The 21,874-nt window shown below is 36.7% G+C and overlaps 1 protein-coding gene across 3 annotated transcripts in view; it reads right to left on the bottom strand.

The window, feature by feature from the left end:
- Positions 1 to 19,013, bottom strand: part of ADGRB3 (adhesion G protein-coupled receptor B3) — a 716,821-nt gene extending 697,808 nt beyond the window's left edge. For all 3 annotated transcript variants that reach the window (XM_075202577.1, XM_075202578.1, XM_075202579.1), the window contains exons 1-2: positions 18,709 to 19,013; positions 15,397 to 16,165 (exon numbers count right to left, since the gene is read on the bottom strand). In XM_075202577.1, coding sequence (XP_075058678.1) covers positions 15,397 to 16,150 — 754 coding nt within the window. In that variant the 5' untranslated portion in view covers positions 16,151 to 16,165; positions 18,709 to 19,013. The remainder of the gene's footprint in view (positions 1 to 15,396; positions 16,166 to 18,708) is intronic.
- Positions 19,014 to 21,874: the final 2,861 nt, after the last annotated feature.

Here is a 21,874-nt window from a genome sequence, read left to right as displayed (position 1 = left end):
CAGCCAATTAACCTACTAGTATGTTTTTGGAGTGTGAAAGGAAACCAGAGCACCCAAAGCTAACCCACACAAACACGGGGAGAACGTACAAACGCCACACAGATAAGGCTAAGGCCGGGAATTAAACTCATGATCCCAGTGCTGTAAGGGAGAAGTGCTAACCACTTAGCCACCGTGCTGCCCACAGATCGTCTGAAGACTCTGTGTATAATAATAATTGTGATGTGTTTGGCTGTTATTTTATTTGTATGGCTTCTCATGCTGTGGTTGGATTTGGATCTGTTGCCTTACACAATTCTGGGGATTTCAGGGGTGATTCTTTACATTGGACTTCATTCTGCATTAGTTGCGTGATGTATACCGTATATTGTGTGATTAAACTACAATATAATGCAAGCAATTGTGTTAGCAGAGGCAGAACAACACCCTTAATAGCAAATTAACTTTAAATAGACTGTAGATTAGTATAAATGCATGTACATTATATAAGTATTAATGCACGAACAACAGCAGCTCAGAATGATATGATGTTATATACTTTTTTTGCATTTTTTAAACACATTTGCATTTCTTGGTGATCCACAAAAAACAAAACATTAGGCTAGTTATGCCTAAACCAATACCAGAACATGAGGACAGTTTGGGAAACAAAACAAACCCAAAACATGGGGTGGCTCGCTTATCTTATCCAATTCACCTATGTGTTAAGAGGTTTTTCTTTTAAGTGTTTTATAGTAGTTGTACTGCTATATGAGACTGTTCACCATATGTAGGAATTACTCCCTCACAACCATACATCTCTATATAGGACAGGAGGGTTATAATTATGATTGTGAGGGTGAACCTTTCACTCAAAATTTATGTTATTGTTCAACAAATATAATAGATGTTTTCATGACCATTTTTGCCTCCGTGACCACACTCAATTATTCTCTTACTCACCTTTAGCTACACTCTATACCTCTGCCCCACTCTCTATATCCTCTACATTCTCTGAATGCTGTCTTAATGTGTCTTAATTTATAAAAAGTTGTAAAAGCTTTACATTAACTTTAAATTATGAGAGGGCAGGGTATTTAGACATTCTGCAACATTTTAATTCTAAACTAGTAATTGTGATCTAAACCATACTTGCCAACTCTCCCGGAATGTCCGGGAGACTCCCGCATTTTGCGAGCGTCTCCCGGACTCCCGGGCGAGTGTGGCAATCTCCCGAATTCTGGGTGGGCACTTCCTAGTGAAGTGGGCAGAATTAGATCCCATACACCGCGATTCCCGATGAATCGCGGCTTTTAGCCCCGCCCCCCGCTGTCAAATAACGCAATTTGCGTCATAACGTCACAGGGGGTGCATCCGAAATGACGCGATTTTGGCCACCCCGCCCCCTCATGCCCCCCTCCACTCGCTGGCTCCCGGAAGGGAGCTGAAGAAAGTAGGTAAGTATGATCTAAACAGGCAGAAAATGCACTGTCCTACAACCCCTCACCCATGTTTCTGACTGGAAAAAATATCAAGTGGTGCATGACAGTTCATAAAAGTAGGCTAAAACAAATATATACATAAAAAAATACCATAATTTAATTCTTTGATCAGTGCTGTCCTCAAGTATGGGCCTACTAAGACCTGTGTAGTAGATATATTCTTAAATGATACTCCACAAAGAATAAGTCTGACATTGATAACAGATAAAATATGCCCCACAAATGATTAAACTAAATAACTCATAGAATCTTAATATAAATAAAAGAACAATACAAGTACCAACATCATGCCTTGACAAATATCCATACAACAATCCAAACTGCTGCTTTCAGGACTTCTAGACATTCTGTGTGCAGAACAAAAGTATTTATATATATATATATATATATATATATATATATATATATATCTACTATATAAATGCCTAGTGGCGTGTGTGGGAAAAAAAAACAAGCTGCAGCGCCACCTGCTGGGCAGAGTTATGCACTGACCTATATATTTCTTGAAGGAGAAGTGACAGTTTGGAGTGGTTGGTGGTTGCCGGGGGTGACAGTGGGCAGTTTTTAACATCTTAAGTAGCTTGATGAAGGATGTGGCGATGAAGATGAAGGATGAGGAGATGGAGAAAAATGATGAAGTGGTGACATGTGGACAAAACCACGTTAAAAAAGGGCGCTTGCGTCGGGAAGTAACGCTCTTCCCCTGAGGAGGCCTGGGCTAGGCCCAAATGCATGACAAGAACCTTTTTAACACCTTAAGTAGCTTGATTTGACTAGAATGCATGAGTATCATGCACGGGTTAACTTGTATATATATATATATATATATATATACACACACACTTATATATACACACAAACATACATGCATGTACACACAAACATACATACATACATACATACATACCCACATATACACACACACAATTATACTCAGTAGCTATTTTATTAGGTACATCTTTCTAGTTTTAGGTAGGAGACCCATGTGCCCCAGAACAGCTTAAATTATTTGCCTCATGGAAGCATTCCCTAGAGATTCTGATCCATGTTGACATGATAGCATCAGAGTTGCTGCAGATTTCTCGACTGCACATTCATGCTGTGAATAGCCTGTTCCAACACATACTAAAGGTGCTCTATTGGAATGTGATCTGGTAACTCTAGAGGCCATTGGAGTACACTGAGCTCATTGTCATGTATGTGGAACCAGGTTGATATGAAATGTGCTTTGCGACATGGTGTGTTATCCTGCTGGAAAAGGCATTAGAAGATGGGAAGGCTGTAATAATAATGGGATGCACAAGGCAAGCGACAACAACAGAGAAGCTGTGGCACTTACACAATGCTCAATTGGTGGGCTTAATGTGAGTAAAGAAAGCATTCCCCACAACATAACCCCACCATCACCAGTCTGTACCATTGACACAAGGCAGGATGGATCCAAGGATTAATGTTGTTTATGCCAAATTCTGACCCTACCATCTGCGTGTCGCACTAGAAATCGAGATTTGTCAGACCAAGCGATCTTTTTCCAAACTTCAACTGTCCAGTATTGATGAGCCTGTATCCACTGTAGCCTAAATGTCCTGTTTTTAGTTGACAAGAATGGAGCCCGGTGTGGTATTCTGCTGCTGTAGGCCATCCACTTCAAGGTTCAACGTGCTGTAGATTCAGAACTGTTGTTCCGCATAACACTGTTGTAACACATGGTTAATTGAGTTACAGTCGCACTCTTGTCAGCTTGTCATTCTTGTAAGCTAACCCTCTTGACCATGCTCACATGCTTGTAGGTATTGAGCTGCTGCCGCATGATTGGCTGATCAGATAATTGCATTAAAGAGCAAATGTACAGATGTACCTAATAAAGTGACCACTGAGTGTATGTCTGTATATATATATATATATATATATATATATATATATATATATATATATACACACACACACACACACACACACACACACACACACACATTACTGGCATTGCTCTCTCTTTTATCTCTATTTAATTTTTGTAATTAACAAAAAAAACACAGATCACACTGTATTTGGTACATTTTCTATAATTAGATAACACCATTAAGGAGAAAATTATACTTTTCTTACGGTTAAATGTACTGTAAACATGACATTTATTCTATTAGCTCACACATTTAAAAGCAAGAGAATGATGTATAACACCTAGGATGTATTAAAAATGTTACTATGAATGAGGTGTCTAACTAAATTACAGTGTGCCTGAATATGAGATCAATTAGCAAAGTGTGAAGGAACAGTTTTTGTGTATATTATTTATTTCCTCTGTGTAAAGAAAGTCCATTTAGTGTACAATCTGCTAAATATTCTAAGAATATTAACTGTATGTGCAAGGGAATGTCAATAATTATTTTAGTAAGAGAGATGCAAATACTTCAGTGATGACAAAACATGTTAAAGCTTTAGTTTAGTATACACAGCTATGAAAATGTGCCATTATGAACGTATATTAACTTACAGACACACAAAGCACAAGTGTAATACAGCTCACAGTGAGAGCAATGGATCCTCACTCCTATTTATTACTTGCTATCAATGGTCCCACAAATACAGGCAAGAAAACAACAGCTCTATTATGTATGATGCCAGAATTGGAATAAAACCCTACACTTGCAAAATAAACATGCTATACATTTAAGATGGCCTAACAGTTGATTTTGTATTGAAGTATATTGAAAAATGTATGTAAAACTTTACATACACCTCCTTAAGGAGGTAAGACAACATTTAACTGAGCTTCATAAATAAAACCATAATTCTTTGCCAAGTGATAGTGTCAAAAATAACGGAAACCAAGTCAACCTTGTAAAAAAAAACAACATAAAAATAGACTTGCGTAGTTAAGATATTCACATATTGTACATCAGCACAGAAATATACAGTAGAAACATGCACAGCTGTCTGTCTATTATTATATTGAACTGTTTTTACTATTTTCATGTGATTTATATGATATGTTTCACCAAATTGCTATTTACTATTTAGGTCACTTAGCAGTAAAACATAAGCAGTGTGTATTACTATAGCAATAAATTAATTAATTAGTGGTGACCTTTTTATTAACAATGGGGGTATTTAAGAGTACATTTTGCACTGTTTTCATCCTTAGCAAAGTGTCCAAGTGGACTTCTACTTTAGTGCCTCTGTGTCTCTCTCCATTTATTACTGATTGCACCACTGAGTCGTTTCGGGTCCTTTTTCAGGACTGGAATGGATTATTACATTTTTACTTTTTCGCACTTCTTTAAATCCCCTTGAATGTCAGCTCATATTATTTCTGTTTAAACACCCTGTTTAGCATTATTGTGCACCATACTTATGTCTTTTCTGATGTGTCAATCTTCAAATACGATATATATATATATATATATATATATATATATATATACACACACACAAGTTAACCCGTGCATGATACTCATGCATTCTAGTCAAATCAAGCTACTTAAGGTGTTAAAAAGGTTCTTGTCATGCATTTGGGGCTAGGCCAGGCCTCCTCAAGGGAAGAGCGTTACTTCCCGACGTAAGCGCCCTTTTTTAACGTGGTTTTGTCCACATGTCACCACCTCATCATTCTTCTCCATCACCTCATCCTTCATCTTCATCGCCACATCCTTAATCTCCATCGTCTTACTGTTCTAAAACCTCTCGATACACAACGTTTCTGCTAAACACCTTATCGCTGTTCTCAATCAGTGTTCCTTGAAGGGCAGTATTCATAACCTGCACTTACACATCACTGCTTCTCCGTACTCGTGAAAATGTGACATACAATTGTCCATGACCAAAGACAGGCTCTGGTAAATAAATACCCACATGGTCAAGTGTTTGACCCTGTGACTTGTTAATGGTCATAGCAAATGCCGCCTTCAAAGGGAACTGCCGTCATTTTAGCTTAAACGGCAGTCCTGTTTCGGATGGACATAAGTCAATCCGAGGTATCATCACCTTCTCTCCTTCAGCAAAGCCAGTCAAAACTTATGCTTGTATCACATTTGTTTTCAGTGCTGTCACTACTAATCGAGTGCCATTGCACAGTCCTCTCTTAACATTCAGATTTCTCACTAGCATAATAATGCTTCCAACTTTCAATCTTAATCTGTGCCTTGGCATTCCGGAAGGAGTCGACGTATTCAAAAACTCAACTGGGAAATTTTCTTTCTCAGTGTCATCGTCTGCTTGTACTGCATCATCACTCAAATAAATCATAAATTCACGTTCCATTATTTCCATCACCTTTTCATTAAGAGTTTGAGCCCTCAACTCGTAAATTTAGCCTTTACTACCCCTCCCTTGGGGGGAAGGGGGGATGATGGAAGTTAACTGACTTCACTATTATAATTTTTTTGTCAAATAATGTCAGCATACCAAATTTCAGGTCAATTGGATGAGCCCTTTCTGAGAAAATAGTTTTTTACACACACACACACTAACACACGCCGCTAGGCTTATATATATTATATATATATATATATCAGTGGCGCACGCAGGGGGGGTTTCTGAGTCTCTAGAAACCCCCCTGCGCTAAGTGGCCACTGTCCTATACAGCAGCCGCGGCGCTGTCAAAGAAGCGTCCGCGGTGGTGCTGTATTGTATACAGCACCGCCGCAGACGCTTCTTAGACAGCGCCGCGGCTGCTGTATAGGACAGCGCTGGCGAAACGGAGCTGCTGCGCATGCGCGGGCGCATGCGCAGCAGCTCTCTCTCGGGTTTTTGGGGTTTTTTTTGGGTCGGCGGGGAGAAACCCCCCCCGACAATCCTCCGTGTGCCCCTGTATGTATATATATATATATATATATATATATATATAAATATATAATGAAGAGCAGAACTTCTGAACCCGATTATAAACTGAAGGAATCCAACTTATTCCTAAAATAGTCTGCAAAAAAGCAGCAGCTAAACCCGACATGCCCATTTTGATATGACAATCAATCTGGTACTGAGAAATAGTTGTTAAGCATAGTATAATACTTTTACGAACAGTAAGAACAGCTTTAACTTCTTTTTGCTTCAAAAACTCTTGATTTGTCAAACAAAAAGTTCCCTATGATCTAAGTTACTGGGCATTTTAAAGCTGGCTGCCAAAACAGTATGCAAGGTTGTCATGGAAATCCAGCACATAGTTAAGAATTTTCACATTAGATTTAAAATGCTGAAGGATTTTAAAGCTTAAAACACGGCACAATCCCGCATGTCATGTTATTTTTATTTTACATCTTAAATATATTTATTTTTAATATTTCTGGATATATTATTTTAATGCGAAAATAATACTGTATGATTTATTGTGACCATTATAGGCATTTACGAAATTATATTTAACATAAAAAGCCTAAATAAGTACAAATGAATATTTAGCAAAATAAACAGTAAATCAATTAGGTTAAAAATGCATGAATGAGTGTCTGGGCTAGTCAAGATGTGTACTACTCTGTCATTCCGTTCCATTTCCTTTTTTAAACTTTTGTTTTGAGGAACCTTTTTATGTAAACCTGCAATGGGTAATCCTTGCACTTCAAGCTCAGGTCATGTCCAGGGTTGATGGAAAAAGAGAAAAAATACTTTCAAATTGTAAAGAAATAAGCATTCTTTATCACTAAAAGCTTTCTAAGTACTTTTTGTGTGCTTGCTTGGAACACTGAAAGACAGACTTGTTTGAGCTCTTGTAAATGTTTCTGTAGTCTAGAATATAAATTATGCCCCCATACAAATTACACAATATATGGAAACCAAGAAGTAGTTAAGGTTTTGCTCATTAAATTTTATTAATCATTGGGGCTTCATGTTAAGTTGAAGGCAAATTGTGTTCTTGGCGTATAATACGCATTTTTTTACTTCTGGGCAAGTGCACAAACCACCAATTCTGAAATTAGTGGTTTGTGAACATGCTCTAATGTTATAAAATTCTTAGGAAATAATATAAGTGATTAAATACTACATTTATCAATAAACAATTTAGCTCTACTTAGCTGATTTATCCATGAAAAGGTTGATAAAAACCTATTTAATTGGATGAAGCTTTTGCAAAATGTATGAAATTCCTATTACCTTCCATGTTGATTCATATAACCAAAGATACAGTGACTCAAATGCCATAAATATTAAAAGCATACTTTAAGGTTAAGCTAATATGTTCAGTTAGTAAACCATATATCACTAGGTTTTCAAACCTAAAATGTTAAAAAAAGAAAATATCACATTGTAGTTTAAGGGAACTGCAAAATTAAGTAAGTCAATAATTAATTAAAAAAAAAAAACTTATATATCATTAGAAATTAATTTAAGAAATGTTTGTGTTTTATTTATTCTCTTTTTATCCATCCTCTCAATATACTTTGCCCGTGGCAATGCAGGCAAATAAGAGATAAAATATGTCCAGTAAGCATTCTGAAAAGGTAGTAGCAAAGCTCTGAGGTGATTAATTATTCAAATATCTCCTATTTTTAACATAGGCTACTAGACAAATATTTATTTGTTTTTTATACACACGGTTATGCTGTTTAAGGTAAGGGATGAGACAGGTTCTATTTCTGTTGTATCCTCAGGCAGCTGAATCACTAGAAACAAGCCCATCATATTATAGCCATATCAATATTTATAGTCAAACTGTCACAAAACTATCTCACCCCTAAATTATTGTAGACTACAGAATGATCATATAGGGCTTGGTGTTGAGTTAGCAGAAAAGCAAAAAAAGGAGCAAATTTGCACCTGGACAAACCATGTTGCAATGCAAGGGTTGCAAATTGATTGATTTTTTTTTGCACACAAAGAAAATAGTGGCTGCCTTTTCCTGTAGCACACAAATATTTGATTGCTATATTTTTACACTGAAATTTAAAGTTGATTTAGAACATGACATATCCCAACTATAAATCTGTGCCCACATTTCAAATTTACCTCCACCTCCAATACGAAATGGTTTTACCAATGTTTAAATGTACTCCTTTTTTGTTTTGCTTTGCTCCTAACGCTGCATCTTGCCCTTAGTCATTAAAGTGATGCAAATGTAAGTGTACTTGAATTTGTATCATTGGGGATCATTTGTGATGCAGGACAAGTATGTGACATACCAATTATCTCCTGTTTTGTGGCACATGCTCTTATCATAGTAGAACTTTGCAATATATTGTGGAATAAGAGGCAAAGCAACAGTGCAAGGGATCATGATTTAACATCACTTTAAAGGTGTTAAGAGCTACTTTTGATGTAGTTTCATTGTATTAGCATAAGCTCACAAGATTTGCATAGCCCACTGTAATTAGCTAATATATTAATATCATTTATATCACAAATCAAATATTTTTATGAACTGTGTGAACTTTGGAAGTCATATATTGTAATATTTAAGCTCTATTAGGTCAACAAACATAGTAAATACCCCTAACATGGACTTTTGCATTAAAAAGTGCCTATTGTGAATCAATTCCCTTCCATATGTCAAACCCCAAAACATGTTGCCTGAAACAGCTGGCTTGGGTTTCATCATTAGAGACTGAATCATTAGACACTTAATGCAATTTATATTTTTGGTATATGATAAGCTTATTTTACTTCTGAGCAAGCACACAAAGTACTAGTTCCAAAACTAGTGGTTTCAGCACATGCTCAGCTGTATAAAAGCATATTATATGCCATGTTCAACTCAGCATGAGCCCTTCAGAATGTGACCAAAGATGCTCATTCATATGAAAGTAGATGTAACAATCCATAAAGAGATACACACACCTCTGCAGCACTGTGATCATACACAGCCCCCATTGAGTATCTCATTTTACTCTAGTCTACACTAGATTCAGTTATATATTTCAATTATTTTAAATGGAGGTTTAACAATTTTGAGCAGTTTAAAGGCTTTTAGTAATGTTACTAATATCAGTGAAGTTATGTTTTTGTCTGTTTATTGTTTTTGAGATTTATAATTATATATTGTATTTGAGATTTATATTGTATTATAGAGCTTGATAGGATTCATAAGTATATTACCAAGCTTTACTCCTGCTCTGTTCCATCTTTATATGTCCTCATATATGCCCTGATATAGCCGTTGCTATAAATTAGCAAACATTTATTTTTTATTATTTTTTTATCTACGGTATAGCTCTAGAAAAATGCAGTGTAACAATCTGACACAAATCTATGTTTGAAAACGCCCTACAAGTCATATTTTAAAGAGGGGGATGAATGAAAACTATTTTCTTTACTTTAAAGTGTACCTTTGCATATCTGTCCAAAATCTTACTTTTATGATAACAATCTAACAAAAGGAAACATTCTGAAATCAATGGGTCTGAGTCATTAAGGCTCGCATACCGAGAGCATTGTGCATTTGTTTTAAACTGCACGTAGATCGCATACTCCATAAGTAGTGGATCTCAAGATACATGTGGTCAATGATATTAATACAGATGTTTTAAAAAAATGTGTTTTTTTATACAGTCACTCCTGAGTGCAAGCTAGTACTTAGACTAGACCTCTATCTGGAACCAGAGTAACGGCAAAAAAAACGTTCTTCTGCATGCTTCTGAGTTTAACTTGAACAACACTGCACGAGAACGCCCATACTGTACATTGCCTATGTGCATCTGTCCATTGCCCACCCCGCTCCCTCCCCAAAATCACAGGCTGTAGTAAGTGTCGTATGCGCTCAAAGATGACTTGAACGTGGCTCGTTCTGTTTTGTGTACCATCTGGTTCTGAGCAGGCACAGAGTGATTTTGCTGACAATACGCACAAAATCGTCAGATACTGTATGTTCCTTAATGACTTAGGCCCAATGTGTTTTACAACCTAGAATCTGAAAAATCCAATTCCAACCCATCAGAATAAAGATATAGACAGATAACTCCCCAGGCTTACAAATATGAACCCTCTAACACACTCTATTTTAATGGTGGAAGACAATATTGGCCTTTTAAAGTGCACAATTCATATACAAACTTTTATTGTACATTATGTAAAGTTTGAGGAATGGGCAATTTCACTTTTGGTATGCCCCTACCACATGCTGAAATGATTTTGTATTGTATTGCAGTGTTTTTGGACTTTCTTTGTACAAATGTACTCTTGCTTCACCTCCTCACAGAAGGGAAGGCCAATAAGCACGTGCAATAAAGAATGGGGTTGGCACTATACTGGGCAGGGGCAAATTCAGGATTTGTAGAGGGGGGTTTCCACACCACGCCAACAGTGGATGTGACGAGCATGCATAGGGGCGTGGTTATAATATTAGACAGTGCTTGGCTGCTCTCCAACTCTTCCTATCCCCATAATATGCATGGGCTATGCTGCGTGGATTACTGTTAGGTGCACGCAGCACTCCCTTTTCAAGCAGAGCCATGTGGGGCAGGGTCCAGCCACCTCAATTATACAGTGCCCCAGGCTTGGAGGGGGGTTTCCAGGCACTAGGACCCCCCTCGATTTGCCTATGCTGGGATGTTATTGATTCTTTTTTGACCCAATTTGTCAATTCAAATACATTTCCAGAAGATCAATGTTTCCATTCCTGCAGCATATTAAACAATGGTGCAAACACCTTTTACAACAATAAATTAACACCATTTGGGTTCCAGCATATTCTCGCTATACACTATGGTTATTATAGATTACAGTACATCTATGTTATTTATACTGTGTTATTAAAATAATGTGTCACTTTCCATACAATACATATTATGAAAAGATTTATATTTCAGGACAATATTTGAATTAAAAGTTATATTGCATTTAAGGCAAATAGTTAAATGTTAGTTTTATGAAATCCTTTTCATCCATCTTGTTAGTTCAAAGCAGAATAGGTTTTGTATTTATTTAATGCACCTTGATTTGCAATAAACATGGCCACAGATAGTCCTTATGTCCTGCTTTCTGTTGTTGTTTTTGCTTTAAAAACGCTTTATATTTTCAGACAGATACAACATTCCAGTATTTACTTGTAACATAAAAAACCTCCTTTTATGAAGAGCTAAACCTAGCAGGCAAACTTGAGATAATCCCATCCTTCCTATTATTTAGCTCACATGCAGAAGATTGGTTATTGGTTTTATGGTTAAATGTCATGTAAAGGGAATGGCACACGCTATGAATTTTAATGGAAAGACATATGCAGAAGCTTGTTTCTGATGAGAGCGCACATGTTGGGCTATGGGAGCATTTCTCAACCTAATATCTACCAGTAATGTGATTTCTGGCATATGCCTGTTTCTGGATCAGCAACTGTGTATTCTGCAGCCTCTATTACACTCTCTAATGTAGTTTCCATGAATCAATTGTAAAGTCACTCTTTCAAATCCATTAGAAATTTCAATGTTAATGAATTCATTATAGATATTTGAAAATGCTGTTTGAGATATGCCTTCAAATAAACATGTCTCTATGGAATATCCTGGTGTAGTCAAATAGAGATGTCTTAACTCGTTAGACTCATCTTATAATTAGGCTCTCTTAAAAAAAAAATCTTTACTTCACTCTCAGAGGTTGTAAGGAGTTTCTTGCATTCATGTTAACCATGTCTTAATATGGCAGGTTTGCAATGTCTTGTTGAGTAGGACAGTCATTTTTCTTAATAGCAATACCTACTGTGTATTACAGTGTCATAAACATTCTTAGGGGCTTGTGTCAGATATCTCACAATACAATGTTATTATTTTCCCTTTTCCATCAGGTTTCAATAATGATACGAAATAAAAAAAAAATAGTCCTTTTCAAATACATCTTTTGTTTAGCATTATTCTACGCAGAGGTAGAGACTCAAAACTACAAAACTATACATGACTGGTACGGCCAACAAACCATTTCAAATGCACAATTGAATCCACAATTAAGATCTGATAAATGAATCATCCTGTATTCTTACTGTATGATGTATCTTTGCAAAATAACTAACGTCATTTTGCAGCAAACCAGTGTCAGTGTATGATGTATGTAAAAGAGGTGTCTATTTACATAGGTACATAGAGGAAATGTTTTGTTTTTTTAATCAGCAAAAAATATGTATTTATAGTTGTCAGTGGATCATACTGACTATAAGCACAATGTATGGTTTTGTAAAATGCCAGATGGCATTTAAACATTTGGGAGTAATAAATTGTGCATTTGCGTGAAGTGGTGCATTCAGACTGATTTGAGCTGCTGCAGCCCAGTAGAATGATCAGTCATGTAAAGATGTGGCAAAGCTGTGTCTAAGCCTCCCAACGGTGAGGTTAAAGAGCCAATTATTTATAATGAAACTGCTCGCAAATAACTGCAGCAATTAATGCAGAAAGCTACTGCAATTCCAGTGAAGATTTTTACAACTGCAAAGAGTGTGTACAACCCTTAGGATCACACCGTACATGGCTAAACATCAGAGGTATTCAGAGATAACGTATTCTTCCATACCACTATCAACTAAGATCCATAAACCAAAAAGCAGAACATTGTACTGTGAACATGTTTGTAGATGGTCCATTCATATTCCCTCAAACTTAGTGTATTCATCCTTTTCTCGTAGTACTATGTTCTTGTAAACTTTATTAATATCCCAGTCTCTCAAATTACCATACAGAAAGTAAACAGAGGCTTTCCCTGATACTTACGCATGAGTCAATGTATCACAAAAGTTACCTTTAACACGGTTTTGGTCCACAGACTTCATGACAAACTGAAGAATATGGCACACCAACTTCCATGACCTTAAACGTGTTCTCTTTCTCTATACAGAGAATGATATACTATATCCATGTATCTTACAGATCTGTACAGCCCAGCCTATCTTCCCATTTTCTCCTGGAGCTGTATAACAGGAATCACCCCGGTCACACAACTATGACAGATTTTCTACTTCTCAGAAAGTGCAAGTTGTATGCCACCAATTTACAGTAAATTATTTGCCATGTGTATAAAAAGACCTGTACAATTGCAGGTTGGGCTAAATGTTGTTACACACTCCACCCTCTTGGGCTAGAGATCATTGGCTGAGTAAAAAGCATAAGTGATACACATAGGTCTATGCTACTTTTTTGCTGTGTAGAACTTGAGGAATATTCAAAAGGAAAAATGATGTAAGAAATGATAGAGCATTATCAATCCCATTTAATGTATTCCATTATCAATTTGCCTGGGGATATTTTTAACAACCTCTTTCAGAGTGTCCACTCTAGACCCATAGATCAATCCACACTTCCCCATGTCTACCCACCTGCTGTATGGCTGCAGTCCACGCCACCCTCCCCTACTGTTGGAAGTCATTTGGTATATTCCTTTCAAGGTGTACCTGATCAGTCTCATTGGGTCATAGAGCCGAGTATGATATTGTTTATATTAGTGTGAGGACTTATTTTCATCCCCAGTATAGTATTTCCTATCTAAGGACTGATGATTATATCAATTCTCCTGTAAACAGATTAATAGACATGAAATCTGTTAAAGGTTTATCATTCCGCATCCAGAAAAGTTATAGGTAATGCAACCTATGCCTAAAGCCTGACATTTTATTAATGGGGTTGCAGACTATGAAATATCGTTCTAGGTCTAGTTTTAATATTTTATTTGGCCTACAGCTGTTGATAATTGTATCTGCCTTCTAATAAGTACAGAACATTTTAATACAACTCTTTTAGGCCTAAGGACATTTTGGAAGGCCCGCAGCTCTGTCTACACCATCATCACCTGTCTAATGGCAGGAGCACAGATTTATATACCCAACACTCTGTACACTAGTAATATGGTAAAGAGGGAAACAAAATTAGTCATTGACGAGTGACGTGATTTAGCACATTTGGATGCATGTTAAGCGTCCCATATTAGAGTGTTTCATGCACCCCGGCCCTTTGTACGTACATCAAGTGTGAGCTCTTGGGTAAACAAAGCTCCATAAACATAATTTCTTAATCATAGATCCTTAAATCCTTTCCTGCAAGAGAAATTGGATCCACATATGTTTTTGGAAACAAAATAATGTGATTTAAAAAATGTTTTAAAGATTGAAACTAATGAGGTGAACAATGGAGGATATAAAAGGTACTACTTTAATGGCATTGAAAGTTTGTGACCACTGTGCTCTCTATGAGCTGCAAAAGTTTCTCTTTTTAGGAGCAGTGAAATTGACCTAGCATTAGAAAATGTGTATCTCCTAAAATAATAACAGGTAATTCATGGTTTTTTTTTTTCAGATTTGTATGCAGCACAGTGCTCGTGATATGAAGATTGTTACCAAACTACAGGTAAGTTAGAATCCAAATGTAATTTGTTAATATACACTTTGTATGAGACCTTGAATCTAGCCCCTGCTTAACCCATTCAGTGCTGCAGAGCACATGAGGTCATACATATCTTTGCCATTCAGAGTGTTAGAGGGGACAACATCAAGCAAACGTTTCAAATGAAATTGGAAGGATGTGAGGGCTTAGAGTGTGAAATAGCTGTACCTGGAACTCGTTTATTACCGTATCTCTCCATGGATATGAGCCATACTCGTTTTATTTCTTTGCTTTCATGCAGACATTAGTATAAGGGACATGCATGATTTTAGCACAGCACAAATCTTTGTAATAGAGAATTCATTTCAAATGTCCACATCCATTACATATGATAAGGCTTAAGCTAGAGACTTTATGACATGCCCCTATTAACCCGTTTCTGTAGAGCAAGTATAGGAAATAGCAATCTAATTTCAGTACTCTTTATTTTTCTGTATGTAATTGTTAAGTAGTAATAATTTTACCATATGCGTGCATTTCATTGCTTGCTTCCTATACATATAATTGTGGACTGGATTATCATTGTACATGAAAACAATATGAGCAGTTTGTCTTTTATGGCAATGTTTTACTTTGTTAAACAATCAATGAATTTGGCTATGTCATTTGTATTAAGGTGATTAGAAATCAAAACCTACCTTCTTTGGGTGGACGTTTTGCTTCCTTTGACAGGTTGCAGACCTGTGTGGTTTGAAGCTCCTGGGTCAGGCAGCCCTCAGTCTGCTCATTTAGGGGCAATATCACATTATTTAGAGACACCAAAGACTGGTCATCTATTCCCCATTCTCCTAAATGCTGGGGACAGGTGCATTTTGTATACATAATCCCACATAGCTCTGTTTTCCCATTTTCCAATTTCAAACAGTTCTCCAACCAAGTGCACAGGACATGGCACCCAAACTGACTGGGGCTCACCTTGTTCAATACCAAAAACTCCAAAAAGGATTTTTGGTCTTCTTCCCTTTTGTGTAATCCAGTGAAATCAATTGGGTATATCCGGCGTAGCTGAATGAAATTTTTATCATAGTACAGAAACACAAAGGCATTTTTTGTATCACACAACTGCATTATGGAATTGTTGTTTCTCAAAAGATCCTGTATTTTCTCATAGGAGAAATGATCGAACTGATAAGCCAAAAGAGAAAAGTTAGAGCAGCTGAAGTCCTTTTTGGAAAATTTCAGGTAGATGCTATATTTGGTTGGATCTGGGTTTTCCAACGTCCACGTACAGTTGGTAAAGTTTTTGGGAAACATCTCACTTATCGAATACGATCCATAAATGACTCCTTTAACCAATGTTGAACACCAGAAGTCTTGGGCAGAATTAAATCCAAACATAACCAGTAGATAGGTGGAAAATATATAAATCAACAAATTACGAACAGCCTTCATCCTATGTCATTTGGCCTGTAGAAAACAAAATATAATCAAAATGCAAGTAGAATTCTGCTAGCATTTGAAAATAGGGCTCCTGACAATATTCTAGACAGCTGTTTTCAAGACTCAAGCTAGCTTAAAAATAAACCTTTTCAAAAAGAAGGGCGAGCATATATATATTTTTTTTATTTTTCCACGCATGGAATTGATTTAATCGTGTGCAAACAGTGCCACCATGTGGGCATTTGCTCTATACCGTCTTTAAAAATCTAAAATAATGTTTTATAAAACATTACTTTGTTAATGGTAAGGTTACATCTATGTATAGGAATAGGTCTGCTTCATAACATTAGCATCAACTAATGAGTAACACAAAACCATATGGTGTTGTATGCAAATTTCATTTATCATTAAATAGGTTTGTATGTCTCGTTCTGCAATTAGAGAATTTACAATGGTTATATGTCATTAGACAGCAAGTGGGCTTATTACTCTCTCGCTCTCTCTCTCTCTCTCTCTCTCTCTTTCTCTCTCTATATATATATCTTAAATAAGCATACTATAGTGCAATATAAAATGGGATTTGTAAGCATCTTATAACAAGGTTCAAATTCTGTTCACACTGTATCCTAAGATAGTTTATATATATATAGAGAGAGATATATAGAAAAGCGCATGCTATATAAAGATATGATGCCCTGACTGTTTAGGCATGTAATATAAAATATATCACATAGTAGCAAATCGACACTGTTTGCTGCCTGCGTGAAACCGCATTTTAGATTCAGCTGCGCAAATGAACCTAAGAAATGCAATGTAAAATGACATAACCTCTTGGGAAAAAGAATGGTTCTGTGAATTAATTGCTCTGCATGGAGCGAATGCTAATGAGAGTACTGTTTAACACCCAAAAGTAGTGTACTTAGGTAGAAATCAAGCAGTTAATTACTCCTGAACATATTGTCTGCCATAGCTTTATGTGATTTGGCAGATGTGCTCTTCCACAGCCAAAGCCATGTTGCATTAATTTCCAAAATCAAAAACTGCCTACAAATAACTACATTTTTATTGAAGATTATTTAGGTACATAATATGCACATTACCATTTACCCATTGATTATTTTAACCCTTTGCTTTCATGCTAGTTTTGGGCATCAAAGCACTCACATGCTAAGACAAGTTATTTTCTTGATAACAAAAACACCACAAAAGTATCTTGAAGCTTTTCACTCCAGATGTAAGCCAGCAGAATGACTGCAAAGTTAAATATAGTGTTAGTGTTCGAGTTTGCACCAGTATCACTCAGCAAAGATACATCTGTGTATTGAGTTTGAGTTTATAACTGAAAATATCCTAGAACCTAAAATGTATACAACTGTTCACCAACTCTGCTTCATGCATGTAAATGATTGTATTAATAGTCAATTTAATGTTATGCATAAAGGAAGAATAAAATATATCCTTGCATTGAGGTCTTGGACTTCCAAACAATTTAACAGCTGCTACAAAGAGCAGCAGATTTCCATAGGAACAGAGAACATGTCTTTTCTTTGTAAATGTAATCTGTATTTCACATTAGCTGTGATGGTATCTTTAAATCAAGGATCTTGTGAAACATGTATGAAATGGTAGAAGACAACAGATCCCTTGTATTTTCCCTCTTGCAGGCAATGCAGTTCTGCGCAGTGTCATTCAGGATAGTGTAGGCGTTGAGTGCCAAAGTGACAATATCTACATCATCAAATCAGTCACGAAATCTCTGGCATTTCATATAATTATAAAACAATGAGAAAGAAAACTAGTTGATTTTTCATTTTTTTAAAGAAAAAAATCTACTTGTTTATTCCATACACGTTAAAGAGGATTATACTTATAGACGTGGCAATCATTTACCAATGTGTTCACTACAAAATCATCCCCTTGGGTTTCAAACTATCCAGAGATATTTAATTATCCTCAAAGCATCACAAGAGCCAAGTTAAGCGGATCTAACCCCCTCCTCTTTCCTTTTTTTAAAAAAAAAAAATGAAATTGCACTGCTGTCTCCCTAGAGCACATAGCATCTCCCATTTTGTCAGTAATAGTTTATCTAGAGAAAACAAACAGGCATTTTAGTTTGGATATTCCCCAAACAGATTTTTTTTTAAGTGTCACTATTTTACTGAAACCTAGACGGCGCCATGCCTCCACTGCCATATTTTTTTAAGTATAAGACTAACATAGATTTCTCTTATCTCAACTTCATATTAACCTCTTCATTGTAGGTGGGTATGTAATGTGTTGTACAGTAATTAATGAAGGGGCTAAAAGGCCCATTCTCCCTGCTGACCAAAAAAATAATAACGGTGCCCAGTGTCAGCACTTGATTTTACCTACACTAAGGGATGATTTAGGGACTCCTCTAACTTTTAAACTACAGATGGTAATTGAAGATGCATACAGTCGTTTAGGTCTCTGTTAGGTTATCATCTGATTTCAGATTTCACCATTTGCATTCTATTTCTGGAAATCCAAATCATCAGACTAATAAGAACAAAACCTGATAGGATATGACTGGGGACAACCAACCTTACCTTCCAATTCAAATCTGTGGCTATCTCTGTAGGACCCTAGCACAGGCTCACGTTCCAAAAACAATGAAGGAAATCCTCCTTTTCATCGGAACTCCTCACTCCCATCTTGATCACGTTTAAATCAGAATATGAACCCCCTCCATAGAAGTAGCAATCAAATCCCTGTGGGTTTTTTTTTGTTGCCAAGCCACAAAACAAGTGCCCCTCAGATTCTGCAAGAATTAAGGAAAGTGAGACAATGATGCAGTTTTGATTGAAGGGTGAGTGAAAAGAAAGTCCAACATCACAATCCAGTGATCAGGCGGGCAGAGGGATACTGTAGCTATCGGATGCTGATGATGAGTAGAGAGGGGAGGCTTGTGCTCCTGATTTGGTTATTCTTTCGCCTTTTCCCTCCCACTGAGGTAGAAAAAAAAAAATCCTTAGCTGATGCTGAAGAAATCTGTTTAAATGTTGAGATTACGGAGGACAAGAGGGAGAGAAATGAGAGGCACAGAAACAGTAAGCTGTGTGTGCATGTGTCAGTCTCACTTAACATTTAGATGTTGGTGGCTGAAGTAAGGGGCTTGTTATAATGATTTGTCTTCTTTCTTCTATTTTCCTTTAAAGTATTGATGATTCGGAAGCTAGCTACTACAATAATCCTTGTCTGCTGAGGGAGGGAGCTTCGTGAATGCTGTGAGAAGAAGCAATGCAGGGGTATAGAGACAGACACTGGAGCAGTGTGTGTGTGTGTGTCAGTTTCAGTATGGGACTGCGAATACATGTCATACAGCTGCTCAAAGCAGGCACGTCCCAAAAACGTTATTTTCTCAGTCTGGGAGTTTTTTCTACCTTCATTTCCCACCACTGGGCTGACTATTGCCGACTGTTAAGAGCAGCTTGGGGGGAAAGGGACATGGAGAGCACACAGATTGAGATCATAGCTGTTAACCATTTAATTCCCTAGAGCTGAAGAGTGCAGCACAAAATGGATGTAAGAGGATTCGATTCATTGAAAACCTGTGGATAATAATTATTTATTGAAGACTGATCCTTTGAAACACTACGAGCAGGTGATATATGTAGGAGTGCGAATGACCACTATGATTACAATTATATCAGGGAGGAGCTGAGAGATTGTAATATTAGAACATTAGCCACATATGTACATGATGTGCATGTAGAAATGGAATGTAGTGCAAAATTCCAGAGGAGAAAAACAAGGATTTGATGCTTTTCCCACTCGCAGGATAAATAATAGGAACGGCAATAACCCCATGAGTTGTCAGCGTGATCCCTGCTGCAGATTAATTGACATAAGGCTATGATGAAAACACTTATCAGCCTTCACACCGCTGTCTGTCTGCATGGGAAACAATAGCAATTTTCTCAGTAAGGCTACAATTAGCATCGTATTTGTTCTTGCTTTGTTTAGGTTGAGAGCACGGCTGAAAGATTGTACTCTGAAATGATGCATTGTGCAGTAAAGCAGTCTTGAATAGCAGTCTTAACCCCCTGTGTGCTGGGAAGTCTGCAATTTCCTAACAGTGCATTACATACTTTATGTGCATTCATGTGTTTCATTAGATTGTCTCCACTTTTCATTTATCCTGCATTTGTAGTCTCCATGGATATTTGAATGGTTGGCTTCATTTGAAAACTATGGGTAAAGTATGTCTCATAAAGCCAGTTGAAATCCCTGTTGTAAACATTTTCTCTTTCTATTTGTAAATTGCAATTGCTTAAATGCATGTATTGGTAGGTAGTAGCAGCCAAGCGCTGTGCTGAGCATTAATTTAATAGATACAGTAGAATAAAGTGTTTGAGTGCTCTGCTTGTGCCTCTTCTTATTCTGTGCTCTATAGTGACCTGGGCACCTCCCTGGACAATATTGCCTAGCTGGAGGGTAATGGATGGATTCGATCAAATCCAGGGTCATAACCTGGTTAATAATAAAAAAAATAATTTCCTTCATAGCATACTCAGTATTCATTCTAGGGCTGCTTCTACAGACAGAGAGAAAAAGTGGGAAAAAGGGTCATGTTCCAGTTCGTTTTAAGCTCTGAGTGAGACTAAAACCATCACTCCACATTTATTGTCTGCATGTCAAGGGTAACATTATTTATGTCCTCCGAACTCTAAATCCTAATCACCAATTATAAGGTAGTAGCAATGTTTAATTACTGCGGCCATAATTGTCTGGGGCCTTCACCTCTGCAGGATATTGGTCCCATAGGAAGTATTCAATACACCTTTACATTCTCTTCTTTAAGTCAGATATACCAGTGCTTGAATACAAATGTGACATGTTACATCCAAATATGCCATTAGCAATCAAGCTTTTAATTCACCCATACTTTTTTTTCCCCATCAGTCTCTTCCTCTTTAGTCCATGCTATCCAGGTGTCAGATATGATTTATTATCACCAAAGAGCTTTTATTACACCTTTCACCACTGTATTATCATTTAAGGAATACATATGAAAAAAATGGTCATGTGACACTTATTGACACTTTGGGGTATATTTACTAAGCTGCAGGTTTGAAAAAGTGGAGATGTTGCCTATAGCAACCAATCAGATTCTATCTGTCATTTTGTAGAGTGCACTAAATAAATGAAAGCTAGAATCTGATTGGTTGCTATAGGCAACATCTCCATTTTTTCAAACCCGCAGTTTGGTAAATCTAGCCCTTTGTGTTTTGCACAATTTATCACCTTAGAAAGTACCTGAGAGATATAGGGATTTTATTTTCTACTGCTGCTAACAGAAGGACAATTCAGAAGTTGGTTCCTTTGGTGCTATATCAACCTGATGGGCTGCAGGCCTGAAAGATTGTATATAGAATGGCAATGCCAATCTTGAAAATAAGTTCATGTAGCAGGAATATGCCACCATCTGCTAGTTAGACAGCAAGAGAGAATGTGATTCCCCAGCAACTCTTTCCGTTAAAACCAGGATTTGCTATCAATTGTTTTGTTTAATAGTAATAGATATTACAAAGCATAGGAAAGCTAAGCAAAATCATTTCTCCCTCTCAATATATAATTCAAAATGCACAATAAATGTAAGGGAAACTTTATTCACCAACACATGCTGTAAATGATAAGTTAAAATAATGTGATTAATTTGAGAAGGCTGTCTAGAGTACTGTATTACAGATTAAGAAAATTTTTAATTGCAAA

Source organism: Mixophyes fleayi, chromosome 3 (genome assembly GCF_038048845.1).
Source record: "Mixophyes fleayi isolate aMixFle1 chromosome 3, aMixFle1.hap1, whole genome shotgun sequence".
Taxonomy (NCBI): domain Eukaryota; kingdom Metazoa; phylum Chordata; class Amphibia; order Anura; family Limnodynastidae; genus Mixophyes; species Mixophyes fleayi.
The sequence above is the reverse complement of the archived record's forward strand: the minus strand, read 5'-3'. Positions and strand labels throughout refer to the sequence as shown.